Genomic DNA, 27,209 nt, shown 5'->3' with positions numbered 1-27,209 from the left:
GGTCCTGAGCCTCAAGGAGGTTAGATTGGTCTCAACTAGGGCCATGGCCTTTTCAGTACTAGCCCCGACTTGGTGGAACGCTCTGTAACAAGAGACCAGGGCCCTGTGGGACTTGACATCTTTCCGCAGGGCCTGCAAGACAGAGCTTTTCCGCCTGGCCTTTGGTTTGGACTCAGTCTGACCCTTATGTTTCCCTCCCCTTATGGTCTTGATTTATCAGCTACTTTAAAATGAGGCTACATTTTAAATTGCATTTTAACCTGTATTTTAAATTGGGTTTTTTTTCCCTCCCCCCCCTTCCCCCCTATTATGTTTTTATTGTGATTGTATTGGTGTTAGCTGCCCTGAGCCCGGCTCTGGCGGGGTATAAATAAAATTTATTATTATTATGAAGATGAAATTGCTTACAGAAAATGTGCTCTGCCCCAGCCTCAAGTTCAAGAGAAGCCAAAACCCAAGGAGACATGTCAGGTGAAGGGTAAAAGAGCTTCTTCCTCTGTTCCAGGGTGGAAGATCCACACATGGATCCCCTTACCTGCTGAGACTGTGAACAGCTTTACACGTCTGCAAGATGCCTTGGTGATGTAAATGGTGGATAGGAAGCCTGCAAATCTGCCAAATAAATAAATAGCCTGCCTCCCCTCTCCGCAACTCAAGCCAAAGACACACTTCTTTGAAGCAGGTACGAAACACCCGCTTGCCTGCATGTTCTCCTCCACCTCACCTCGTTCTCCTCCACCTCTTCCGCCTCACTGCTGCGCTCGCTCTCATCTTCAGAGAAGTTGCTGTCCTCACTGTCAGACATTGCGGCAACACTTTTCTATCCTGAAGAAAAAGTATAAGCCTCTTAGCCACCATAATAGGCTTGCAAAATCCATTTTTGTTGCCCACCAGTTAATCCCCACGCTACAGGAATAAAGTTTAGCAGAACACGAACATCTGCAAATAATAAGGATTCATCAGTGATGTGAGGAACAACTTCGGACCAAAAATAATGTATCTCTGGACAAGACCACATCATATGCCTCAAAGAGCATTTGCATGATGAGAATGGAAAGACAAAAATCAGCATTATGCAGATGCCACATAACTCGAATTCTCCTTTACATCTGCAGCTGCGTCAGAAACTCAGATATAAGCTAGGTGCCATATGGCTCCTTAAACCAAGGTCAGTCACCAAAATGGAATGCCGAGTTCCCATATTTGGGCACGATGGCTCTAAAGTCTTATTTTTCAAAGGACAGACTGTGATTGATTATCGGTTAAATATCTGGCTAGTTGAGAGGACATCACCTTGCCAACAAAGGTCCGTATAGTTATGGTTTTAGCTCTGGTTTTCCCGGTAGTGATGTATGGAAGTGAGAGCTGGACCATAAAGAAGGCTGATCGCCGAAGAATGGATGCTTTTGAATTCTGGTGTTGGAGGAGACTCTTTGAGTCTGGTCTTTGTGCTCTGGTCCAGGGGGTCACAAAGAGTTGGACACAACTAAACGACAAGTTGAGATGACAACCTTGAGCTAGCTTAAGAACTCTGAGAACTTAAAGAAAAGTCTGGGACAGTCCACATATATACTGGCTTATTCCTACCTCTTTTTCTTAATGGTGACACGGACCATTCATAACATAGGGATATTCTTCACAACTGTGAGCAGGGCAGTGGGGTGGGGTAAGTGAAGACAAGCTACGACAATTAACTCTAATGTTGCTCGCTTCTCCTGCTCAGGCTGCATAATTCATTCTGACTGCACAGATAACTGATAGAATTCTACAGGATGTGGTATTAAGTGGGTGAAAAGAGGAAAGATCCAATGATCCCCAAGCATGCACCTCCAGATGGTGGAGATGTCAGACATCTTTACCTGGTCACAAGTGGCCGATAACCAGGTGCAAAATGCACCTGACCAAATTCGAACACTGCTTAAGTACAGGGTCAGACAGCTGGCCAGTATTCTTCAGCTTCTTCAAAACTGGGGTGTCTTTATGGTGAATGTGTGCTTTAGGAAATGCGGGGGGGGGGGTTGCCCAAGAACTGTATATTGTATTTATTTATTGCATTGATATTCCACGTTTGGGACCTGGGTGGCGCTGTGGGTTAAACCACAGAGCCTAGGACTTGCCAATCAGAAGACGGGGTGAGCTCCCATTGTTCGGTCCCTGCTCCTGCCAACCTAGCAGTTTGAAAGCACATCAAAGTGCAAGTAGATCAATAGGTACCGCTCCGGCGGGAAGGTAAACGGCATTTCCGTGCACTGCTCTGGTTCGCCAGAAGCGGCTTAGTCCTGCTGGCCACATGACCCGGAAGCTGTACGCCGGCTCCCTCAGCCAGCAAAGTGAGATGAGCGCTGCAACCCCAGAGTCAGCCACGACTGGACCTAATGGTCAGGGGTCCCTTTACCTTTACTATCCCACCTTTTATTCTCCAAGAAGCTCAAGGCAGTGCAGAGTTTTCTCCCTCCCTCTCATTTAATCTTCAATCTTCACAACAACCACTCTGAGCTGCGAGACTTTGTAGGGCAGGCTGGACTGGGAGACAACACACCTAGTGATACGTGGGTCCAGGGTTGTGGCGGCAGCAGGACTTGAACCAGGGTCTCTCCCAGGTCCTAATTCTAGACCAGGGGTCAGCAAACATTTTCAGCAGCGGGCCGGTCTTCTGTCCCTCAGACCTTGTGGGGGGGCCAGACTATGTTTTTTTTTTGGGGGGGGGGGGTGAACGAATTCCTGTGCCCCACAAACAACCCAGAGATGCATTTTATATAAAAGTACACATTCTTCTCATGTAAAAACACGCTGATTCCCGGATTGAGAAGGCAACTGGGCCGGATCCAGCCCCCGAGCCTTAGTTTGCCTACCCATGTTCTAGACAGCACAACATGCACCACACTGAGCCACTTAAGCAGGAAAATATGGGATATAAATCGAAATCAATGCTTACCGTATTTTTTGCACCATAACACTCACTTTTTCCCTCCTAGAAAGTAAGGGGAAATGTCTGTGTGTGTTATGGAGGGAATGCCTACGGGTGGCGGGGGGATCTGCTGCCGTCGTGAGCAGAGGATCCATGGTTCCCCTTCCTTCCCTCCTCCGTGGCTCGCTTTGAAACAGCAAAGCGGGAGAAGAGCCGCTGAGTGGGGAGGAGAGAGGGACAGAGAGCCTGCTTCTTTAAAGGAGCAAAGCGGGAGAGGAGAGGAGCCACTTACACGAGTGTAAGCGGCTCCTGTCCGGTTGGTTCCTTTAAAGCAAGCAGGCTCTCTGTCCCTCTCTCCTCCCCACTCAGCTAGCTAAATAGCAGCAAAGTTTTTCAGCTCGCTAAGCCGGGGATGAGCGGGGAGGAGGAAGAAAAGCAGAGCCTGCTTGCTTTAAAGGAGCAAAGCAGGAGAGGAGAGGAGCCTTCTCCCCTTATACCCCTCTTCTTCATTATTAGCAGCATCCTTCTCCACCCACCCCACGCGTGCTCCTTGTCCCTTGAGTGCTTTTCCTTCCCTCCCCACTTAAAACGTGGTTACAAAGCACGGATCCACATGGATCCTCAGGATTTTTGCACTGGGTCACCCCAAATTCACCATCAGAACACATAGCATGTCCATGGCTACATCTTGCACCAAAAAAATCACGCACCCACTGTTGCCTGGGGCCGCAGTGGTGCAAAAACGTGGTTACAAAGCATGGATCCACACGGATCCTCAGGATTTTTGCATTGGGCTACTCCAAACTCACTGTCAGATCACATGTCTGTGGCCACAGCATGAACCACAAAAATCATACATCCACTGTTTCGTTTAGAATATTTTTTTCCTTGTTTTCCTCCTCTAAAAACTACGTGCGTGTTATGGTTCGGTGCGTGTTATAGAGCGAAAAATACGGTAATTATTTTAATGATTTTCCCCTTATGCTTTGGCTGTTCTTTTTTTCTACTTTTTTTTTTAACCTGCACACCTTCTTGAGTCCTTGTCAGGGGAAAAGGCATAAATAAATATATGACACTGACACAGCTCAATCAGTACAGCATGAGACTGTTCTTCTCATGGTTGTGGGTTTGATCCCTGTGTTGGGCTAAAGATTCCTGCATTGCATTGGGGTTGGACTTGATGATCCCTATGGTCCCTTCCGACTCTATGATTCCATGACATACGGTTCAGTGTTGGAAACTCCCATTGTTCCAGCCGCATTTTGCAACAGATAATTTCATTAATGCGGTTTCTGAGCTCTGGACACAGTACTGAACCTAAAGATTTCCGATTAAAACTGCAGAGTGGAAGGAAAGGAGAACTTTTTTTTCTGCCTGCCCACTTCTAGCTACAACACTGGAGAAGAGACCCTCTTAAGGATATTGGGGGCGGGTGAAGGACTACACCGTGTGAAAAATGAAAATATTTTCAGCTTTGAATTCTTGTTATAAAAAAAAGTGCACCTAGACATTCTGTTGTTACACCCATTTAGGTGCCATTCAGCTCGTAGCTTTCCTATCTCAGTTCCTAACACTGATATAACAACAACAACAGTGGAATAAAGGCAACAAAACAAAACAAGAAAGCTACCAAGAGCCATAAGAAAGGGACCCTTCCCCTTTCATGTACGAACCCATTATTATTACTGCTACTGCTACATACTACTACTGATGGTTTATCCCATTAGTGATGTATGGAAGTGAGAGCTGGACCATAAAGAAGGCTGATCGCCAAAGAATGGATGCTTTTGAATTCTGGTGCTGGAGGAGACTCTTGAGAGTCCCATGGACTGCAAGAAGATCAAACCTCTCCATTCTGAAGGAAATCAGCCCTGAGTGCTCACTGGAAGGACAGATCCTGAAGCTGAGGCTCCAAGACTTTGGCCACCTCAGGAGAAGAGAAGACTCCCTGGAAAAGACCCAGATGCTGGGAAAGATGGAGGGCGCAAGGAGAAGGGGGCGACAGAGGACGAGATGGTGGGACAGTGTTCTCGAAGCTACCAGCATGAGTTGGACCAAACTGCGGGAGGCAGTGGAAGACAGGAGTGCCTGGCGTGCTCTGGTCCAGGGCGTCACGAAGAGGAGGATACGACTAAATGACTAAACAACAACAACAGGGTTCATTCATTTTCAGCTTTGAATTCTTGTTATTACTAAAAGAGCGCCTAGACATGCCGCTGTTGCACCCATAACCTCGGTTTAAGGTGGCATTTACCGTATTTTTCGCACCATAGGGCGCACCGGACCATAGGGCGCACCCAGTTTTTTGGGGGGGAAATAAAGGGGAAAAATTATTTCCCCCCCAGGCGCGGGGCTTCCCCCGACCCCAGCCCCCAAACAGGCAGCTCTCTGCAAGCCGTGGGAGCGCTCCCACTGCTTGCGGAGAGGTCCGCGAAGCCTGGGCGCGCTGATCTCAGCGCGCGCAGGCTTCGGCTTGCTGGCAACTCTCCGCAAGCAGCGGGAGCGCTCCCGCTGTTTGCGGAGAGGTCCGCGAAGCCTGGGCGCGCTGATCTCAGCGCGCCCAGGCTTCGGCTTGCTGGCAACTCTCCGCAAGCAGCGGGAGCGCTCCCGCTGTTTGCGGAGAGGTCCGCGAAGCCTGGGCGCGCTGATCTCAGCGCGCCCAGGCTTCGGCTTGCTGGCAACTCTCCGCAAGCAGCGGGAGCGCTCCCGCTGTTTGCGGAGAGGTCCGCGAAGCCTGGGCGCGCTGATCTCAGCGCGCCCAGGCTTCGGCTTGCTGGCAACTCTCCGCAAGCAGCGGGAGCGCTCCCGCTGTTTGCGGAGAGGTCCGCGAAGCCTGGGCGCGCTGATCTCAGCGCGCGCTGGCTTCGGCATGCTGGCAACTCTCCGCAAGCAGCGGGAGCGCTCCCGCTGTTTGCGGAGAGGTCCGCGAAGCCTGGGCGCGCTGATCTCAGCGCCCGCAGGCTTCGGCATGCAGGCAAGTCTCCGCAAGCAGCGGGAGCCCAGCGCTGGGCTCCCGCTGCTTGCAGAGAGGTGTGCGAAGCCTGGAGAGCGTGAGGGGTCGGTGCGCACCGACCTCTCTCACTCTCCAGGCTTCAGCGAAAGCCTGCATTCGCACCATAGGACGCACACACATTTCCCCTTCATTTTTGGAGGGGAAAAAGTGCATCCTATGGTGCGAAAAATACGGTAGCTCCTAGCTCTCCTATCTCAGTTTCTAACACCAATATAACAACAACAACGGTGGAATAAACAAAACAAGAAAGCCACCGAGACCCACAAGAAAGGGACCCTTCCTCTTCCAGGTACGACCCCATTATTATTATTATTATTACTGCTACTACAGTGGTACCTCAGGTTAAGAACTTAATTCGTTCCGAAGGTCTGTACTTAACCTGAAACTGTTCTTAACCTGAAGCACCACTTTAGCTAATGGGGCCTCCTGCTGCTGCCGCACTGCCAGAGCCCAATTTCTGTTCTCATCCTGAAGCAAAGTTCTTAACCTGAAGCACTATTTCTGGGTTAGCGGAGTCTGTAACCTGAAGCGTATGTAACCCGAGGTGCCACCGTGTAACAAAAACGGCGGAATGAACAAAACAAGAAAGCCACCGAGACCCACAAGAAAGGGACCCTTCCTCTTCCAGGTACGACCCCATTATTATTATTATTATCATTACTGCTACTAGTAAAATTTGTAGGCCCCCCTCCGCCCGACAATCTCAGGGGGGGTTCACAACCTTTTTAAAAAAAAACAACAACCCACAAGCAAAAGCACAACGTTGCGCGGCGCGGGGTTGGGCTAGATGACCTCTGGGGTGCCCCCTCCCACCCACCCCTCCGACCATTCTGCGATTCCGCATGAGGGAAACCACCTCCCCCCGCAAAGGGGCTCCGGGGCCGCGACCCGCGGTGTGGAGACGGGCCCAGGAAGCCAGGCCTCCTCCCTCAGGAGCGAGCGAGGCCTCCTCGGCCCCCCTTAGACCCGGGCCTCGCCGAGCCCTGAGGGGAGCGGCAGGCGGGCCTGGTCGCCTCTATCCTCCTCCTCTCCTCCCTCACCGCGCTTCTCCGGAGGCCTCCCGCTTCCCGCCGCTCCTGCCGCCGCCTCAGGGCCTCTCCGTGAGGGGAGGAAAAACCGGCGCGGGCGGCGGAAGAGAACCGGAAAAACAAAAACAGAACCGCGTCGAGCCTCTGCGCGCGCACGCGTACAACGCGCGTGTGGGGGGGGGTGTGTGGAGAGAGGAAATCTCGCGAGAAGACGCGCCACGGAGGAAATTGGGATTGGGCCGCCCGGGTCACGTGCCGGCGGAGGAAGGGAACAGTGACGTGTTACGCGACTGGCGGCGACGCGGAGGAGGAGGAAGGGGGGGAAGAAATGGCGCCCCGTCACGTGCTCGCGCTCGGCCAATTGCGGCTCGCCGCTTCTTCCCCGGTCTGGGGCGCAACCGGAGGGGATTGGCCGGCGGGGTGTGTGACGTTGGAGTTGGGGAAGGCCAATGGCAGCGCTGGGATGTGGGTGGAAGGTGGTTGGGAGGAGCAGGGGATCCCCAAAGGGGCAGCCCGGGCCGGTCTACTCGGAAGTAAGCCCGATGGCGTTGGATGGGGCTTCCTCCCCAGGAGCTGCGCGCGGGATTGCGGGCCTGCCAAGGCTCCTCGCCCCATGCATTGCCCCAGGGGGCGCCCCGCTGAATTCAGTTGGGCTTACTCGTGAGTAAATGACGTGGGATCAGGCCGCAGGAACCATCCGTTTCATTCATCTGACTATTTTCCATTTATTTATTTTTCTTTTGTAATACCGAGTTGTTATGTACTGAGTTGAATAGGATCCAAACTGCAGCAGTCTGATTGGTCCTAGAACAATAGGATCCAAAAGGCAGCAGTCTGATTGGTCCTAGAACAATAGGATCCAAAAGGCAGCAGTCTGATTGGTCCTAGAACAATAGGATCCAAAAGGCAGCAGTCTGATTGGTCCTAGAACAATAGGATCCAAAAGGCAGCAGTCTGATTGGTCCTAGAACAATAGGATCCAAAAGGCAGCAGTCTGATTGGTCCTAGAACAATAGGATCCAGAATGCAGCAGTCTGATTGGTCCTAGAACAATAGGATCCAAAAGGCAGCAGTCTGATTGGTCCTAGAACAATGCAGCAGTATGACTGGTTGGCAGGAACCACCCAATCATGCTCCAGATAGAAGTGAATCCACAACCTGATTGGCTTACAGTAGAATTCCGGAATTAGCCAATCATGTGCAGCCCATTGTGTAAATAATGTATATAAAGCAGATACTTTGAGGGGACTTTCATTCATTCCTCCTCACCACTATGAGCTGAATAAAGAGCGTGAAATCACTTTGCGACTCTGAGTATATTTCACGAGTTTATTCTGTTTGTTATTTTTTTAAAGGTTTTTTAAAAAAATTATTATTATTTATTTTTTTACCAACAACCAAAACACAGTGAAAACAAACAGTGAAAACCCCCAGGCGGCCGATACATTGGGTATACATAATAATAACATATTCAAATCAACCACATGTACAATTCTATATACCTTAACACTCCTCCCTCCATATGGTTTATTTAACATTTTGCTTACCCTAAATTGTTCAAACATGCCCAAATAATTCAATATTTTCTCAAACCAATCCTCCTCCTTCTCTTGAAGTTGGTGCAAAAATGGTATTATACACCTGTAAGGTTATATGGGAAAGCACACCTTGGTTTAAGAACAGACTTCCGGAACGGATTCAGTTCGTTAACCATGGTACCGATATATTTATTGTCAGGCATAACAATTACAATCTCTTCTACAGCTCTGGTTACCTAGGCAACTATTCCCAGGTCTGCACTGCATGAAGCAGTTGGAGCAACAGGGCCCCCCCCCCACTTTATGTACCTTCCCTTGAAGAGCTGCATGCACACAGCTGGAGACTGCGCCTGTGTGCAAACTTCCTCTGCTCCTCCCTTTTCAGTCCTCTCCTGGTTCAGGGAGAGTGGTGCAGGAGAGGGTTGGGGAGTACCCAGTCCTTCACTTCCCTGATCTGCCTCTTCTTCTGACCCATACTGTGCTCCACCCTCCAGCTCTGAAGCTTCCCCAGCCTCTGAATCTTGCCTCCTGGCTGGTACAAGTGCCCACAAACCACTACCCCCCTCTCCCAAGTCAGACTCCAGCCCCTGCTTCTCCGCATGCACACTTCTCAACCAGTCCCTGAGACCCACACGTTCCCCCACCCCTGAAATAAATGACTATCTTTACTTCTCAGGTGATTGTGTTGTAAACAAAAATCTGCCCTTTCCCCCCTTATGGGGTATCCAAGAGCCCATATAGAGTCCCTACGTAGGTTCCCTATTGGTAGGAGAAAATAACAGAGGCCAACCAGAGAATATTGAGAAGCAAAGCAGCTAGTAAGCTTGATCTGTTTTATTGACAGATAGGTAGCCGTGTTGGTCTGCCATAGTCAAAACAAAAAAAAAAAAATTTCTTCCAGTAGCACCTTAAAGACCAACTAAGTTAGTTCTTGGTATGAGCTTTCGTGTATCTGAAGAAGTGTGCATGCACACGAAAGCTCATACCAAGAACTAACTTAGTTGGTCTTTAAGGTGCTACTGGAAGAAATTTTTTTTTTCTGTTTTATTGATCTGTTGCAACAGGGTTCCTCGCTCACCATACACAGGAGGGAGGAGGAACCCAGAACAATGGCACACAAGGCCTTATATAGACATTTTGAATTCCCTCCCTGGAGTGCAAGACCACCCCCCAGACACATCATACCTACATCACAGAAAGGGTGGTCTACAGCAGAAATCTGAGTGCGTTGTTTATCTCCTGTCGTCGTTTTATCTCTTGTCTGGTAGGTTACCTGTTAATGCTTACTTGACTGGATACCCTGGGGAGCCTGGCCAGTCTTTTGTAATGATAAACACTTAGTTCCTGAGCCAGGTCACAGGCTCACCCTATTCATACACAGACATACCCTTAAGACAGGATTTGTGAAGGAAAAGACAATGGGGAGGCTTTTCCATTTTCCTTTGACCTTGCAGAGAAAACATTTGGTCAGTTTGGGAATCAAAAATGGTTTCAGGTCGGTTTTCCTGTGCTGATCTATGTACGTGCTTGGTTGGTACATTTATGAACATTTATTATACATCTAAGACCTTAAAATTCTTACCACAATTGTTATAAGAGTTTTAAAGTCATATATATATATTAGATGTTCATAAACATGCCAAGCAAACACATACAATATGTAAACCACATGTCTGAAACCCACAAAAAAGTCCTGAAACCATTTTCTCTCTCCCAAAATGACCTCAAATGTTTCGGTGGAAGGAAATGGGAAATCTCCCCATTGTCTCTTTCACAAATCCTGTCTTAAGGGCACATTTAAGATATGAACAAGGTGTGAGCCTGGGACCTGGGACCTGGATTCAGGAATGGAGCAGTTAGCATAACAAAAGAGTGGCCAGGATGCCCAAGTAATCCAATCAGGTAACCTGGCAGACAGGAAGAATCAAGACATCCAGATTTCCGCCCCTTCTCTGATGCATTAAGAGGGTGGTCTTGGGCCACACCCCTTCTGTGATGTATGTGTGATGTTTCTGGGGGTGGTCTTGGACTCCAGGGCGGGCAATTTAAAACTCCTGTGGGAAGCTGTTGTGCAACAATAAAGATCGTGGTCTACTGACCGCTGTTTTGCTCCAAATTACTTGACTGGAACTTCCTTCTTTTACTGTCCTCATGGACCCACGAGGGACTTGCACCCCGACGAGCTGGGCTGTTGAGTAGCCTCTCACTCCAGAATTTATCCTTATCAATTTTGTGTTGAAAGCCACTTAATTAGATTTTCATTTGATCCTGACTTGTTTTTAGGAGCTAATTTAATTATTGTTTGATTTTATATTAGTGTTATATATTTGATGTTAACCACCCTGAGCCTGGTTTCGGCTGGGGATGGCAGGATACAAATAAAAGATTATTATTATTATTATTATTGGAACATGACAAAGGAAGAAAAGACACTTATCAGTTTGAAAACAATCATGATCCATTAAGATGAGATGAGGAAACAGTTTTGATGCTGACTTTTTTGCCAAAGGAGCTCAAATCCTATCCTCATAACGACCCTGTAAGGTAGTTCAGGTTGAGAAGAAGAGAGTTGCTTAAGGTGCAGGGATATCGTTCCAGGTATCCCTGGTCTTCTTCCCACACACTAACCGCTACTCCACTCTGCCTTTCTCGGTGGTGTTTTGCACCAGCTCTTTCCTCCCTGCATACTTTCTGCTCTTTCGTTATTGTCTCCCCTGCTGTCAAAATTTAGACTGCGAGCTCTTGGGGCAAGGACCGACTGTCCTTGTTTTATGTGTGTTGTTCTGTTGATACATCACTTACACTACATAAATCTCCCAGTATCTGCTGAGGGGATGGATAGCTGGAACCCAAGAAATGGCTGTCTCAGTGATGACAACCTTTTCCCAGCCCAGGGGGTCATATTTCATCTGGAGAAACAAACAAAGAAAACCGTACAGAGGCAGGAATAGAAATTGCCCTTAGGAATAGAGATTTCTCCAGGGGATACAGTTCTGAACAGCACGAAGGCCCTGGCTGTGTTGTTTCGCTGATGAGGGAGAGACGGGGAAGAGGAGATGCAGATGGCAACGTCTTGTTTTGTGAACCTTAAAAATCGGACTCTCGGGGGGACGTCCCCATTCCGGCTGTAGATTTTCTCAGGGGAAGGACCTGCCAGATAGGATTTGTCCACTCTGGAGAATTCAGCTCTGGAGGGAATCTACGTGAAGGGGAACTCCTGAAAAGAGAAGCAGAGCAAGATGCAGCTGGTTTTAACGAGGAACATCTGGCAGTTCTGTTTACTCGGCAACGGAGAAAAAGTGCAATGCCCCATCTCGGTCTATTCTGTGGAATTTTGAAGTCATAAACAGGGTAAGGTCATCCAAGATCATGAAGTACAGTGGCACCTCGGGTTACAGACGCTTCAGGTTACAGACTCCGCTAACCCAGAAATAGTACCTCGGGTTAAGAACTTTGCTTCAGGATGCGAACAGAAATCATGCGGCGGCAGCAGGAGGCCCCATTAGCTAAAGTGGTACCTCAGGTTAACAACAACAACAACAGTTTCAGGTTAAGAACAGACCTCCAGAACGAGTTAAGTTCTTAACTCGAGGTACCACTGTACATGCTTGGTATTCCACCAACTGCTTAGTTGCATAGCGTTTTAGGTCCCTGCTTAGTTTCCTATTTTGCCGGCTCTGTGCCATCATCTCAAGGCAGCTCAGAACTAGTGCAGAATGGCAAATGTGGTGCCGAATTCAGATTCTGTAAAACCTAGTGCTTCCCCAGATGACCTGTTTCTTCATCCTTATTTGCTTGCACAAAACTTATGCAGGCATCAGACTATGTCTGGTATAAAGCTGTGGGTTAAACCACAGAGCCTAGGACTTGCCGATCAGAAGGTCGGCAGTTCGAATCCCCGCGACAGGGTGAGCTCCCGTTGTTCGGTCCCTGCTCCTGCTAACCTAGCAGTTTGAAAGCACGTCCAAGTGCAAGTAGATAAATAGGTACCACTCTGGCAGGAAGGTAAACGGCATTTCCGTACACTGCTCTGGTTCGCCAGAAGTGGCTTAGTCCTGCTGGCCACATGACCCGGAAGCTGTACACTGGCTCCCTTGGCCAGTAAAGCGAGATGAGCGCCACAACCCCAGAGTCAGCCACGACTGGACCTAATGGTCAGGGGTCCCTTTACCTTTACCTTTGCAATGAAGATCATCGGTCCTGATTTGCCTGTGGCCTCTTCCTTCACACCTAGTGGAGAGCCAACCCTCTCTCTAGATTCTGCCACTGTGTTCCTTCCCCCGGGAGGCAGTCACACCCTAGAAGGGGGAAACAGCCATCTCTTTGAGCCTCTGTTCCCTGGTCTTAGCCCCCATAGCTCCATGTCATCCTCCTCTTCCACCTTCCTGTCTGTCTTATGTAAACCATTGTGCACTTGAAGATTTTACTGCTGTTAAATGTGTTATTGGTTAATTTTATTGCGTGCATCTGCTTTAACTGATTAACATGCACTGGGGTTGCTTGGCTGTGGGGGGTAGAAATTCCATAATTTTTTTATTCTTTGGGGACGGAGTTTACACAGCCCCAAGTTCAAGCCATCTTCTGCATGGAAAGAAAAGTCCAGAAACTCCTGGTAGCTGAATCCGGCCATTACCCGCCAATCAACCGGGACATTCGCAGTGAAACCAAAATGCTTGTTTACAAAGTTATTGTACTACCAACTTTACTGAATGCATGTGAAACATGGACCACTTATAAATACCATCTCCAACTCCTCGAAGGATTCCATCAACGGTGTCTTCAAAAAAATTTACACATCACTTGGGAAGACAGGCGAACTAATGCCAGTGTACTGGAAGAAGCAAAGATCACCAATGTTGAAGCAATGATTCTTCAGCATCAACTTCGTTGGACTGGTCATGTTGTGCGGATGCCTGATGATCGTCTTCCAAAGAAACCACTCTACTCCGAACTTAAAAATGGAAAGAGTAATGCTGGTGGTCCACAAAAGAGGTTTACAGACTGTCTCAAGGCAAATCTTTAAAAATGTAGTATAGGCACTGACAACTGGGAAACACTGGCCTGCGAGTGCTCCAGTTGGAGAACAGCCTTTACCAAAGGTGTCCTGGCTTTGAAGACACTCGAACTCAGGACGCAAGGGAGAAACGTGCTCAGAGGAAGGCACGCTTGGCAAATCCACACCGTGATCAACTCCTGCCTGGAAACCTATGTCCCCACTGTGGAAGGATGTGTGGATCCAGAATTGGCCTCCACAGTCACTTACTGACTCACTCACTGTTAAAACCATGTTCATGGAAGACAATCTTATTCAACTACGAATGATTGCCAATGTAGAATCTTGGCGACTAGCCTGTCCCAGTTTGGGTGTTACAAATCTGAATGACCCTTCTCTGAGCCCCACATCTCTGTATAACTAGCTTGGGTTTGCGTCTCACTGTCTTTAACTGTCTTCACTGTCTTCACAGTCTTAATTGCAGCAAATGTTATTTTGGACTTTCTGCAGATCCGCATTTGCTCTGACTGAGCTTTAAAGAGTGGGTTTCCACAGTGGAGCCACTGGGACTTTTTAGTTTAGAGAAAAGGCAAGTAAGAGGCAACATGATAGAGGTTTATACAACTATGCTTGGCATGGAGAAAGTGTGTCAGGGGGCTGCCATCGGAACAGGGGAGGGAGGCATGGGAATACAGAGAGGTGCCCATGCTTCTGAGGAGCAGCTCCTCCTTAAACGATGGGGAAAGCCACACCTCCAGTGGAGCAGAGGGGGAGCGGGAAAGCCAAGCGAGGGGAGGGCTCAAAGATGCTACTGAGAGCCCAGGCGCCTCACCAAGCCCAGCCGGCCAGGAAACAGGCACGCCCAGTTTACGCAGAGGGGTGAAACACAAGGAGGGAAGGTGGAGAGTTGGGGTGTCTAAGTTCTTATGTGATGCTTTTGAATTCTGGTGCTGGAGGAGACTCTTGAGAGTCCCATGGACTGCAAGAAGATCCAACCTCACCATTCTTAAGGAAATCAGCCCCGAGTGCTCACTGGAAGGACAGATCCTGAAGCTGAGGCTCCAATACTTTGGCCACCTCATGAGAAGAGAAGACTCCCTGGAAAAGACCCTGATATTGGGAAAGATGGAGGGCACAAGGAGAAGGGGACGACAGAGGACGAGATGGTGGGACAGTGTTCTCGAAGCTACCAGCCTGAGTTTGACCAAACTGTGGGAGGCAGTGGAAGACAGGAGGGCCTGGGGTGCTCTGGTCCAGGGGGTCACGAAGAGGCGGACACGACTAAACAACAACAACAAAGTTATTATGCTGGGGGGGGGACCGGAAGGGGCCACTCCCGGAAACTGCAAGTGATTGAGACGGACATGAACTTCCTGGTCCTGCACTGTAAATAGTTTGCACAAATAAAAACCTGCTAAAGACAGGTCAGAGTCCTGCCTGGTTACTCGTGAGCAACCACCTCACCGCCTGGCAAAGTGGATCAAGAAAAGTTCTCCTTCCTAACACTAGAACTGAAGCTGAATATGTTGGAAGATTCAGGGCAGATGAAATAAAGTCCCTCTTCATACAGGACAGAATTAAACTGTGGAACTCACTCCCATCTTGGATTGGCCACCAACCAAGAAGGCTTTAAAAGAGGATTAGACAAATTCATGGAGGGGCAAAGGGCTACTGATGACTACTAGCCATGAAAGCTATGGTCTGCCTGATTGTCAGAGGCAACTATTCTTCTGAATATCAGTTGCTGAAAACCACACAATTTCCTCTGCATATTGACCTTGCTATGGACTCCGGTTGGTTGCCTTGGTTGCCCAAGAGACCTGGTAGGATTTTTATACCCCATTTGGCAAATTGGCACCAGCCTCTTGGTTTTTTTGCCTACCTTGTAGCAATTCGTCACAACTTTCTGGAGTTGGCGGTTAGGCATTGGAATAGGTGTGCTGTGTTGGAGGATTGGGTATGGGCATCATCTACCCCTTGTGATGGCCTGGGATTCAGACTTGGAGGCTGAACCTGAGGAATCCCAGCCTGCACAGGAGTCCCCGCCTCCAGAACCAGCTGAGCCGGGGCTGGGGCCTGAGCCTGAAGGGTCCTCACCTGTGCTGGATCCTCAGGTGAGTCTGCTCTGGCTCCTGAGGTGATGGAGGACCCATTGCCTGCAGGTGCTCCACTCTCAGCCCCATCAGAGGAGGCTGAGGTTGCCTCTGGGTCTGGTAACCCTCCAGCTGCAGCTGCAGAGGCTCAGGGCAGAGAGGCGGAGGGAACTAAGTTCCCGCAGGAGGAGTGCTCGCCTCCAGGCCAGGAGAGGCGAGTCACCTGAGGATTGGGGCCGCCCTGTGCCTTGGGGCAGATAAAAGCCGGCCAGCGCCAGTCCCAGGTTGCGGGAGCAACATTGTTGGTAGCCCGTTCCTGCCTGCACCCTGTCCTGCTCTTCTGCCAGAGTTCCTGACCTCACCCGACTCCCCGCCTTGGACCCAGCTTCAGCTTTGACGGACAGCCTCCATACCGCACCCTTGACCTCGGACTGGACTCGGACCTCACCGCACGGTTAACCCTCGGGACCAGCACACCCCTTCTCTTTTGGGTATTCGGTTAAATGAATCCGGCGCATAGTTGTCAACTTTTCCCTTTTCTTGCAAGGAATCCTATTCGGAATAGGAATTTCCCTTTAAAAAAGGTAAACATTGATAGCTATGATCCGGCAGTCGTGGATCCTGTCCGATGCCCCGCTGGTGACTAGGGCCATGGCAAGACCCCCGGTGACGTCATGGGGGAGCTTCCAGTTGTATTTGCATCAACAAGCTCCTCCCATTGGTTGTTAACCCTGATATGACTCCCGACTGTGCGGAGTGGAGTGTCATAAAGGTAAAGGTAAAGGTCCAGTCCGTGGCCGACTCTGGGGTTGCAGCGCTCATCTCGCTTTACTGGCCGAGGGAGCCGGCGTACAGCTTCCGGGTCATGTGGCCAGCATGACTAAGCCGCTTCTGGCGAACCACAGCAGCGCACGGAAACGCCGTTTACCTTCCCGCCGGAGCGGTACCTATTTATCTACTTGCACTTTGACGTGCTTTCAAACTGCTAGGTGGGCAGGAGCAGGGATCGAGCAACAGGAGCTCACCCCGTCGCGGGGATTCGAACCGCCGACCTGCTGATCGGCAAGCCCAAGAGGCTCAGTGGTTTAGACCACAGCACCACCCGCATCCCATACCTCGGGATAAATACGCTTCAGGATAAGTATTTTCGGGTTGCGCTCTGCGGCGACCCGGAAGTAATGGAGCGCGTTACTTCCGTGTTTCACCGCTCGTGCACGCGCAGGTGGTCAAAATGACGTTACGCGCATGCGCGGAAGCGGCGAAACATGACCTGGACACGCGCAGACGCACTGTCGTGTCTTACGTTCTGTTCAGGATGTGAACGGGGCTCTGGAACAGATCTCGTTTGCATCCCGAGGTACCACTATATTGCTGTTTCATCCAGTGCCTAAGCCAATACTACTCACATGCTGTAACCAATAAAAGTTGTGGCCTAATTTTGCCCATTAACCTAAAATAATGTGTCTTTGTGTCTTATTATACTCCTATGCGTGTGGCGGGTCGTCGACTCACAACAGGAGGCTGGACTAGGTGGCCCATGGCCTGATCTAGCAGCCTCTTACGTTATTGGAAACCTGCCCTTTGCATTTGTGTTTCCCCCCAAGCAGCAAGTCCTCAAATGGTGTCAGGAGCTGGGTGGCCAGGTCCTTAATTTGCATCGCTGACAGAAGGCTGCTTAACTGATGTAAATAAAGCCACCCCACCCTCAGGTCATGGAGCTTAGTGTGAATTTGTTCTTCATTACTGTAAGTAATAAAAATCTTTCTGCCTCCACTCATTTTCATGCAAACAACTTCGGGGAAAACATCCCCTACCATTTTTAAAATTTATTGGACGGCACTGGATGCCTACAGCGTGAGTAATTCTTCCTTCCTCTCTCTCCAGAGTGTTTGTTGAAGGGAATTAATATTCCTGCCTTTTCAAGTCTGGGAAGCTGGTCCGGCCACCGCAAATGGGCTAGTTTTTAAAAGCCAATTGGTCGGTAGCAAAGGATGAGCTAGAAGGACGTGAGAGGCCAAACTGTGGCTTGAGCCAAGAAAGACTGAAAAGCCACAAGATTGGTAAGAATCAGAGGACATCCAGGTCAGCCGCAGACAAATGGCGGATGACAGAGACTCATCCTTAGTGCCTTTGAGGCCTCAGAAAGAGCATCCTTCGACACTGCTGGACCCTTCGGAATCCGAACTTTTCCTTTCAGGCTTTTTGGAGAAGGCGCTTTGCCCATGCTCCCTTCCTGCCACCTCACAGCTATTGGGCCGCGCAGGACAAGCAGCCTCCATTGTCCCGGAAGTCCTCTGCCTTGTTTCTTGTTTGTCATACAGTGGCGCTGTGGGTTAAACCACAGAGCCTAGGGCTTGCCAATCAGAAGGTCGGCGGTTCGAATCCCCGTGACGGGGTGAGCTCCCGTTGCTCGGTCCCTGCTCCTGCCAACCTAGCAGTTCGAAAGCACATCAAAGTGCAAGTAGATAAATAGGTACCGCTCCGGCGGGAAGGTAAACAGCGTTTCTGTGCGCTGCTCTGGTTTGCCAGAAGCGGCTCAGTCATGCTGGCCACATGACCCGGAAGCTGTACGCCGGCTCCCTCGGCCAGTAAAGCGAGATGAGCACCGCAACCCCAGAGTTGTCCACGACTAGACCTAACGGTCAGGGGTCCCTTTACCCTTTACTTTAAGGTTGGTAGTGCAATAGCTTTGTAAAGAAGCATTTTGGGTTCCCTCAAATGTCCTGGTCCTCAAACACTCTGCACTTCAATCGGGAGAAAGCCGCACTCGCAGAGCTCAGGCGATGGTGGATTTCGGCATCAGTGTCGGCCCTTGTGAAAAGGTAGGAGAAGTGATTGACACTTTCCAACGTTACACCACTGAGTTGGATTTGTGCTGCTGCAGAGGGGTTATTTTGTGCTCATTGGTGCAGCACTTTGGTTTTTTGGATGTTGAGCTTTTGCAAGATGTGCACATGTACACACACACACACACCATGTTTGTGAAAAACAACATGCAAGAACACATTATATTGGGGGGAACTGCTTGCAAAAATGTGCACTTTGGTCAAAAACAGTATACAAAAATGTGTTTATGGGGGAAAGTCACACTAAAATGCTGAATAACTTTGAAGACGACTTTAAATTTTATTTTTTTAAATCACCAATTGCTGTGAAAATGCGAAGAACTGAATTTTAGAAAGAAACAATGAGAATTTGAGGGGGTTGAAACAGACAAACCTTTCCGTCCCCCCTCAAGGGCTATGCCCAAGTCAGTGGGCATTTGAAAACTCACCAATTCTCGTGGTTTGATGGCCAAGCCCTCCTGCCTTCTCAGCTGCAACAAATGAAACCCCTTCAGGCTGACATCGTCAGAGCTCCTCCGAGATTCTCCGGGGAAAGGAGCACCTAGTTTTCATAAAGACACAATAACAATGAGATGGGTAATTCACAGGGAATCCTGGCTTGGGTTATAGGACTGGTCTGCGTCAGGATATGCTTGCTCGGGTGGTCCTAAGTGGGCAGCAAGGACATTGATCTCACCATACCTGGATGTAGAGGTAACGCTCCGCTTTGCGAAGGCAAACCTCGCACCAGACGTGCAACCATAGCTGTCAACCGCCCCTTATTTAGCGGGAAAGTCCCTTATCCCTGCGCCGTGTCCCGCTGCTGTCCCTTATTGATGATGTCCCTTAAATTTCCCGGGTTTCAAAGGAAGCAGCTCCTCTCCCTCCCTCCCTGCCGGCCAGGGAGGACGGAGGCTCCAACTGTGTTGCTTGGCTGCGTTGCTCACCCAATAAGGAGTCTCAGAACGACTGGGGGGTGGAGCTTGCATGCCTTGTGCTGATCAAATCGGCCGCGTTGCCTGGGGACTCGCCTTTGCTCAGCGCTTCCCAGCGGAGAGGGGACGGTGGTTTTCCTTGCTGCATCCCCTTTGCCAGGTTGCTGCGCTGTGGGAACCACCGCTTGAGGCTTCGTTTGGCTGCTGGCTGGGCTTTCTGCCTTTGGCTGGGAGGGGCTCAGATGTTGGACATACCTGTGCCCCTTGGAAAATCCCTTATTTTGGCTGCTGATCCCTTATTTTCGAGGCTGCTGGTCCCTTATTTTCAAATCTGTAAGTTGACAGCTATGCGTGCGACAGTATGTCAAGGAGCGTTATGCCTGCTTTCCCTGACCTTTTGCCTTCTTGGCTAGAAAACAGGGTTTCCCCCCTGACCTTTTGTCCTCTCACAATTTGTTTGTTAAGCATATCGCTTGGCTGGAGCATGACGGGGGACACAGACGTCATCAAGTATCGGAGGGAACATCTGAGGGAAACACCTGCTGACACATGTATTTGCTAACACTGGAAATGTGCTTAGATGGAAATATGTTAAGTTCAGGGTGGTTTCGCTACTGTTTCCAATTGCTGATTTCTGCTAATAAAAGGAGCCTCTGCAGAGCTAGCCGGCAGCTTGCTTGGAGCATGCTTGCCTCAGATGACCCAGGCAGACAGGAGATTCACAGGGGCCAGCTAGATGCCCTCATGGGAAACCTTCAAGCAGGACCCGGGCGCAAGAGCCATTCTCCCCTTCTGTGGTCTCCACCCACTGGCATTCTGGCATGCTTGCTTGAGGAAAAGCCTTGCTTAAGCTCAGGGGAAGGGATCGCTGCTCTGCTGCTACCTATTAGTGAATAAACATTCCCCAAAGGCCGTTCCGCCCCCACCGCCTGCGTTGATGTAGACGGGAGCACGAAGAAGCCCAAGCCCTTGTAAATCACACACTTTATATTTAATATAGTGCAACAAAAATAGTTAAGAATGCAAGAACTTTTACAGATTAAAAAAATAGTTTTTAAACCATCTGATGGAAATACGTTAAGTTCAGGGTGGTTTCACTACTGTTTCCAATTGCTGATTTCTGCTAATAAAAAGAGCCTCAGCAGAGCTAGCCAGCAGCTTGCTTGGAGCATGTTTGCTTCCGCCAGCTCACCAGCATTACCAACACCTGTCTCATGTCCATCACTTCACCTGGATACAAACATTGGTCCCCACCCTGTTTATGCTTCTCTAAGTGTTTTTTTTTTAATCTATCCTGAATCTTCCAACATTCAGCTTCGTTGGATTTCCACGAGTTCATGGAAAGTGTTCTTATTTAATCACCAGAACAACTCTTTGAGATCGGTGAGATTGAGAAGCAGCAACTGGTCCCCACCAGCTGAAATTCATGGCTGGGTGGGGATTTGAACCCGGGTCTCCCAGGTCCTAGTCCAGCTCTCTAACCACTATGCCACACTGGCTCTTTCATGTAGCCTGGTATCAACTAGACCTGGTATAAGGGAGCTTCCCATGTTCCTATATTAACAACAGATAAAGTGAGGGAAGGGATACTTACTAGCTGTTACCAGGAAGATCGGGATCTGCTGGGGCAAGGAAGAGATGCATGTCCTTCTTCTTACATTTGTGTAGTAGGAAAGCTAACCATTCTCTCTTCCAGCCCTGCTTTGGGTCTTGCAACTTGGAGAGACAACGGAGATCAGCTGCCAAAGCACTTTCATCCAAAATTTGCAACTTGCACCATTACTGGTGTGTCCGGACCAGAATGTTCAGTCAACATCCACTCACCAGGACAGCGACAGCTGCCACCTCACGGGTACTGCCTGTATCCGTCATCCACAGGACCTTCTCCATAACACAACGGAAGTTGTGTCTCATGCCCCAATGCAACAGGGTAGCCCAGGGTCTCAGAGGGCACCGATCTTGCAAGAGATGCCCTCTAACAGAGGAACCCATGAATCGCCAACACAGACTGGACGTGCTATCCCAGAGCCATGGACAAAGTCAAGGGGGAGTAGAATAAAATCGTTGCGTTGGAAGGGACCCAAGGACCGTCGAGTGCAACACCCCACAAGGCTGGAATTGCAGCTAAAGCATCCCTGACAGATGGTCACCCAACCGCTGCTTATGTGCTGGGCCCGGGGGTAACCTGAGTGACGCGGTCCAGGTCCGGTCCCGAATCCAAGGGTTCCATGAGGAGTCAGTCCGACAGGGCCAAGGCAGGAAACCAGGCAAGGACAGGTACAGGATCTCAGGCAGGTTCTAGCAAACATCAATGTTGCTCCTGCAACCTGGGGTGGGGTCCGACGGCCTTTTATCTCTGTCGGGGTAACGGCCAGTCCTGATGCCCCGACGACTCAACTCCCTGTTTTGCCTGAAGGCGAGCACTCCTCCTGTGAGTACTCAGGTCTCTCTTCCTCTCAGACCTCAGTCTCTGCAGCTCGGGAGACGTCGGTGGGTTACTAGACCCAGAGGCCGCCTCAGCCTCCCCTGACCCAACCGGTAGTGGAGCAGCTGTAAGTGATGGCCCAGCTGGAGGCAATGAGGTCATCCCCACATCTGGAGCCAGGGCAGGCTCAGGCCCCTGACTCGGCCCAGCTGGTGTTTGTTGCAGGGGAACCTGTGCAGACTGGGACTCTTCAGGATCAGGCCTCAGACTTGGTTCAGATGATGCCTGAGGCAAAGGATCCGGTGCAGACTGAGACCCCTCTGGCTCCGAGTCCGAGTCCCAGGCCATCACAGCTCAGAAAACTCTAAGGGAGGAGACTCCATCACCTCCCGAAGGAGCCCATTCCACTGTTGAACAGTCCATACAGCCTGGAAGTTCTTCCCTGTGTTTCGTTACAGTCTCATTTCTCGTGATTCGAATCTGTTGACTCTGGTCCTACGCTGTGAAGCAGCAAGAAGCAAGCTTGCTCCTCCATCGATGGGGCAGCCCTTCAGGTATTCAAAGATGGCTATCACCTCACCTCTCGGTCCTCTCTTCTGCAGGCTGAACATGCTCGCTCCTTCAACCATTCCTCATCAGGCTTTGTCTCCAGTCTCTCGATCATCTTGGTCTCCCTCCTCTGCACACCTTCCAGCTTGACCATCTCCTCCTTCGACTGGCAAGGCTCCTCTTCACGGAGCGGGGGGTGGGCAGTACATTCCCCCTAGGCTGACCCCGTTCCTGCAGTTCCACTGGTGCATCTCCAGCAGCCTGTTCAGGAAAACCAGCACAGGCCGTTCGGGGTGGTAGCGGCAGAGCCGGCAGGTGGGGCAGCGGCTCTGGCTCTGGCTCCTTCTGCGTAGCTTCACCTGCACCTGGTTCAGGCGGGTGGCGAGCCGGGAGAGGAGGCGCTGGATCTGCCCTTGCTGTGCCCGCCGAACCACCTGAAGCTCCTGGAAAAAGCAGCTCAGGTTGTCAGCATAGCAAACCTACTGGGACAAAGGAAAGAAGCAGAAAATGACAGGCAGCAGGGTTTTTTTTTAAAAAAAATTAGCTTTGCTTGCATTATATTACAGGCACCAGATACGTATTTTTTGCTCTATAAGACTCACTTTCCCCCCCCTAAAAAGTAAGGGGAAATGTGTGTGTGCGTCTTACGGAGCGAATGCAGGCTGCGCAGCTATCCCAGAAGCCAGAACAGCAAGAGGGATCACTGCTTTCGCTGCGCAGCGATCCCTCTTGCTGTTCTGGCTTCTGAGATTCAGAATATTTTTTTTCTTGTTTTCCTCCTCCAAAAACTAGGTGTGTCTTGTGGTCTGGTGCGCCTTATAGAGCGAAAAATACAGTAATTCCTGTTCTGCATTTGCAAGAACTCACTCTTTTAGTGTTGTGGCACCTACACTTCAGAACTCCCTGCCTTTTGACACCAGGTGGGCCCCTTTGCTGTACTCTTTTCGGCACTTGCTAAAAACGTTTCATGGAATTGTAGAGTTGGAAGAGTTGGGGCATCCAGTCCAATCTTTTGCCCGGTGTGGGGCTCGAACCCGTGGTGCTGAGATTAAGACTCACATGCTCTTCCAATGGAGCTGTGTTTCTCTTTAGACAAGCCTACCCAGATACCTAGAATGCTGTTGTGTGGTTTGGGGGCTGATGGGTGGTTTTCAGGTTCTGAATGTTTTCAATACAGTGGTACCTTGGTTCTCGAACTCAATCCGTTCTGGAAGCCTGTTCGACTTCCAAAACATTCGGAGACCAAGGCGCAGCTTCTGATTGGCTGATTGGCCCCGGGGAAAATGCCGACAGCCAAAACGGACGTTTGGCTTCCAAAAGAAACATTCACAAACCGGAACACTTCTGGGTTTGCAGTCTTTGGGAGTCAATTTGTTTGGTGGAGCTGTGGGTTAAACCACAGAGCCTAGGGCTTGCCGATCAGAAGGTCGGCGGTTCGAATCCCCGCGACGGGATGAGCTCCCGTTGCTCGGTCCCTGCTCCTGCCAACCTAGCAGTTCAAAAGCACGTCAAAGTGCAAGTAGATAAATAGGTACCGCTCCGGCAGGAAGGTAAACGGCATTTTCATGCGCTGCTCTGGTTCGCCAGAAGCGGCTTAGTCCTGCTGGCCACATGACCCGGAAGCTGTACGCCGGCTCCCTCGGCCAAGAAAGCGAGATGAGCACCGCAACCCCAGAGTCAGTCACAACTGGACCTAATGGTCAGGGGTCCCTTTACCTTTTTACCTTTACTAATACTTCCACTCAACTGCTTTGAGTGTTCCTGGTTCTCCTCTCTCTCTCTCTCTCTCTCTCTCTCTCTCAACAATCAAGAGGTGTATCAAGGAATTGTAGAGTTTGAAAGTACCCCAACCCTTACAATGCAGAAATCATGTCAATTTAATGAAATAAGCTAAGATGAAATTATCCCATTTTTATTTCTTTCAACCCAACACAGAGATGGCTGGGCCAACCAGCTTTGCCTAGTTTGCTCTCAGCATCTCAGTGGCCACTCTCAGGAGGACACAGGGTCCAGAGACAGGTGGACCATCAGTCTTACCCAACATGGGCCTTACAAGAGGAGTTTGGGACACGATAGCTTTCACGCTAACTTTGGACAGCTGGGTCTTTTTCTAATGCCTGCTGGGTGGTTCTGTTTTACCTGCTGCGTTTAAATTTAGCCCTTCTCACAAAACAGCTGCCTTTTTAATTGCTTTTCATCTGTTTATAAGCCATTGGTTTGGGGGAAATGCTTAAACGAAGAAGCGCATGAGGCACACGTTTCAGCTGAGCACAGATAAGCCCCAAGCCCACAGGCTGTTTGCGAGCAAGAAGATTTAGCCGGCTCCCACCCCACCCTGCTCTCGCCATACATACTGTCTGCAGGAGATACGCACGGTGATATTGTCTGGGGTGAACAGGGTCCCGTTGCTGGAGTTGCCCTGGAGGAAGACATCAACAGGAAATGAGGCTCCAACCTTCCTGGGAGGTTTTTGGACATATTTAATATTATTATAATTTATTATTTATACCCAGCCACTCTGGACGGCTTCCAGCAAAATACTGAAATACAATAATTCATCAAATATTATAAGCTTCCTAAACAGGGCTGCCTTCAGATGTCTTCTAAAAGTCTGATAGTTCTTTATTTCCTTGACATTAGATGGGAGGGCGCCACCACCAAGAAGGCCCTCTGCCTGGTTCCCCGTAACCTCACTTCTCGTAGTGAAGGAACCGCCCTCGGCGCTGGACCTCAGTGTCTGGGCAGAACGATGGGGGGGGGGGAGATGCTCCTTCAGGTATACTGGACCGAGGCCGTTTAGGGCTTTCAAGGTCAGCACCAACACTTTGAATTATGCTCGGAAACGTACTGGGACCCAATGTAGGTCTTTCAAGACGGGTGTTATATGGTCTCAGCGGTCGCTCCCAGTCCCCAGTCTAGCTGCCACATTCTGGATTAGTTGTAGTTTCCGGGTCACCTTCAAAGGTAGCCCCACATAGAGCTCATTGCAGTAGTCCAAGCGGGAGATAACTAGAGCATGCACCACTCTGGCCAGACAGTCTGCGGGCAGGTAGGGTCTCATCCTGCATATTAGATGGAGCTTGTAGACAGCTGCCCTGGACACAGAATGGACCTGTGCCTCCATGGACAGCTGTGAGTCCAAAATGACTCCCAGGCTGGGCACCCGGTCCTTCAGGGGCACAGTTGCCCCATTCAGGCCCAGGGAGTCCCCCAAACCAGCCCGTTCCCTCTCTACCTCTGGACAGAGACTGCACGGCCATCTGTCACAGACCTTAGGGTAAAGGGCAGGTTGTTGTTATTGTTGTTAATTTCTATGTACACCTTTCCTTAATATACACATTTTTGTAAATACTGTTTGGCTGGAGGACTGCGTTGCAAAATTCGGGCGTATTTTGAAGGCAGGCTGATTTCCATGGCCGTATTAGTTAAAAATGTGCAAGTTAGGTAGTTTCTCATTAAAATGAAAAATGAATCTGATTTCCTTCCCCATCCCATGTCAGATGCAATTTGTTGATATAGGGCAGGCTCTGACTCCTAAGCTCCCCTAGGAAATGAGCAAAGAAAGTTGGGAGGCTATCAGCGTCAAACAAAACAAGGAATCCAGGGTTGGCTGTGCCACGACTCCCATGTTTGCTTATCACATCATATCATAGCTATCAGCGCATGCTAATCATGATCTCAATTCTCTGACTGCCGGTCCTTATATAGCCAAAACAGCTCCACCCGCGCAGAAGAGGGTGGTGTTAGCAAACTTGGGGGAACTCTGGAGTTTTGCAGAAATCCTTAGAAAAACAGACCAGTGAAGATTGAGGAGAGAGATAAGGGCAGCTGTGGTGAGTCATGACTTCCCCACACCAAAGACTCCCGGGAACTGTAGTTTGATAAGGAGGCAGCCCCCCCACAGCGCTATAATTCCCAGCACCCTTAAAAAAAACCCCCACAGTTCCCAGGATGATCTGGGAGAAAGCCATGGCAAAGTAGAAAACCAGTGCTTTAAATGGACAGTGATGGAGAACCTTTTAGAGACCGAGTGCCCATACTGCAACCCCAAATCCACTTATTGATCGCAAAGCGCCAACACGGCAATTTAATATGGGATAATAATGATTGTCTGCATGCACACATACAAATAAATGTAAATAAGTAAATAAACCCAGCCAGATCGGTGGGGTATAATTATAATTATTATTATTATTAATAATAATATTTTGACGTTTAATCAGAGTTTGCCTAAGAACCCCATGAATGCTAACCTCAGGTTCCATGATGAAGGAAAGGCAGGCCATTGGTGTACGCAGGGACAGCCATAATAATAATAATAATAATAATAATAATAATAATAATAATAAAAGTTATTTATACCCTGCCCTCCCCAGCCAAGACCGGGCTCAGGGCAGCTAACACCAGGTATAAAAACAATGGACTGAAATACAACTTAAAAAAAAAAGATTAAAATTCATTAAAATGCAGCCTCATTTCAGTAGAAACTCCAATCAAAAACTTTTTGGGGGATGAAAACGTCAAGTCTTCACCATTATGTTGCTGGACTCCCAAGCCCACCAGCACAGCCAATAGGCAGAGATTAGAAGTGTGATAATTCAGTAGCATCTGCAGAGTACCCTCTTGGCTACCCCTATATTAAAGGATAATCTCAGCTGCAAGAAGGTAAGTGTCAGACCACATAGGTCAGCTAGGGAAGGAAAAGCTCAGGCCCATAAAACCCCAAGGTGGCTGTCACCAATGGAAGCAAAAGCCCAGAAAAAGCTTAATATGGAGGCCAAATGGCCAAAATATTGGGAAATTTTGGAACAAGAGGGAGATAGACTAAAACTGCAGAGTTTTGAGAAACTAAAAAAACAAAGTGCGAGATTGGCTTCATTACTATCAGATAATGGAGGCATA

General features: G+C 49.5%; 2 protein-coding genes and 1 long non-coding RNA gene across 5 annotated transcripts in view; 1 reads left to right on the top strand and 2 right to left on the bottom strand.

Moving 5' to 3' along the window:
* The window catches only part of SUPT5H (SPT5 homolog, DSIF elongation factor subunit), a 37,121-nt gene extending 29,968 nt beyond the window's left edge, over positions 1-7,153 (bottom strand). For 2 of the 3 annotated variants that reach the window (XM_083626871.1, XM_083626872.1), the window contains exons 1-2: positions 6,962-7,110; positions 725-825 (exon numbers count right to left, since the gene is read on the bottom strand). In XM_083626871.1, coding sequence (XP_083482997.1) covers positions 725-805 — 81 coding nt within the window. In that variant the 5' untranslated portion in view covers positions 806-825; positions 6,962-7,110. Of the gene's footprint in view, positions 1-724; positions 826-6,961 lie in introns of all 3 variants that reach the window. The other variant, XM_083626870.1, reaches the window with a different exon arrangement.
* Positions 1-27,209, top strand: part of LOC310769208 — a 133,649-nt gene that overhangs the window by 29,298 nt on the left and 77,142 nt on the right. The gene's annotated exons all lie outside the window — the stretch shown is intronic.
* Positions 10,972-27,209, bottom strand: part of LOC310769082 (uncharacterized protein) — a 37,332-nt gene continuing 21,094 nt past the window's right edge. Inside the window, exons 3-6 of the mRNA XM_083628171.1 lie at positions 24,682-24,726; positions 20,928-22,786; positions 18,848-18,960; positions 10,972-11,704 (exon numbers count right to left, since the gene is read on the bottom strand). Of these exons, the coding sequence (XP_083484297.1) occupies positions 22,490-22,786; positions 24,682-24,726 (342 nt within the window). The 3' untranslated portion in view covers positions 10,972-11,704; positions 18,848-18,960; positions 20,928-22,489. The remainder of the gene's footprint in view (positions 11,705-18,847; positions 18,961-20,927; positions 22,787-24,681; positions 24,727-27,209) is intronic.

Source organism: Podarcis filfolensis, assembly GCF_964270895.1.
Source record: "Podarcis filfolensis genome assembly, chromosome: 8".
Taxonomy (NCBI): Eukaryota; Metazoa; Chordata; class Lepidosauria; order Squamata; family Lacertidae; genus Podarcis; species Podarcis filfolensis.
This window is presented reverse-complemented; position numbering and strand designations above follow the sequence as displayed.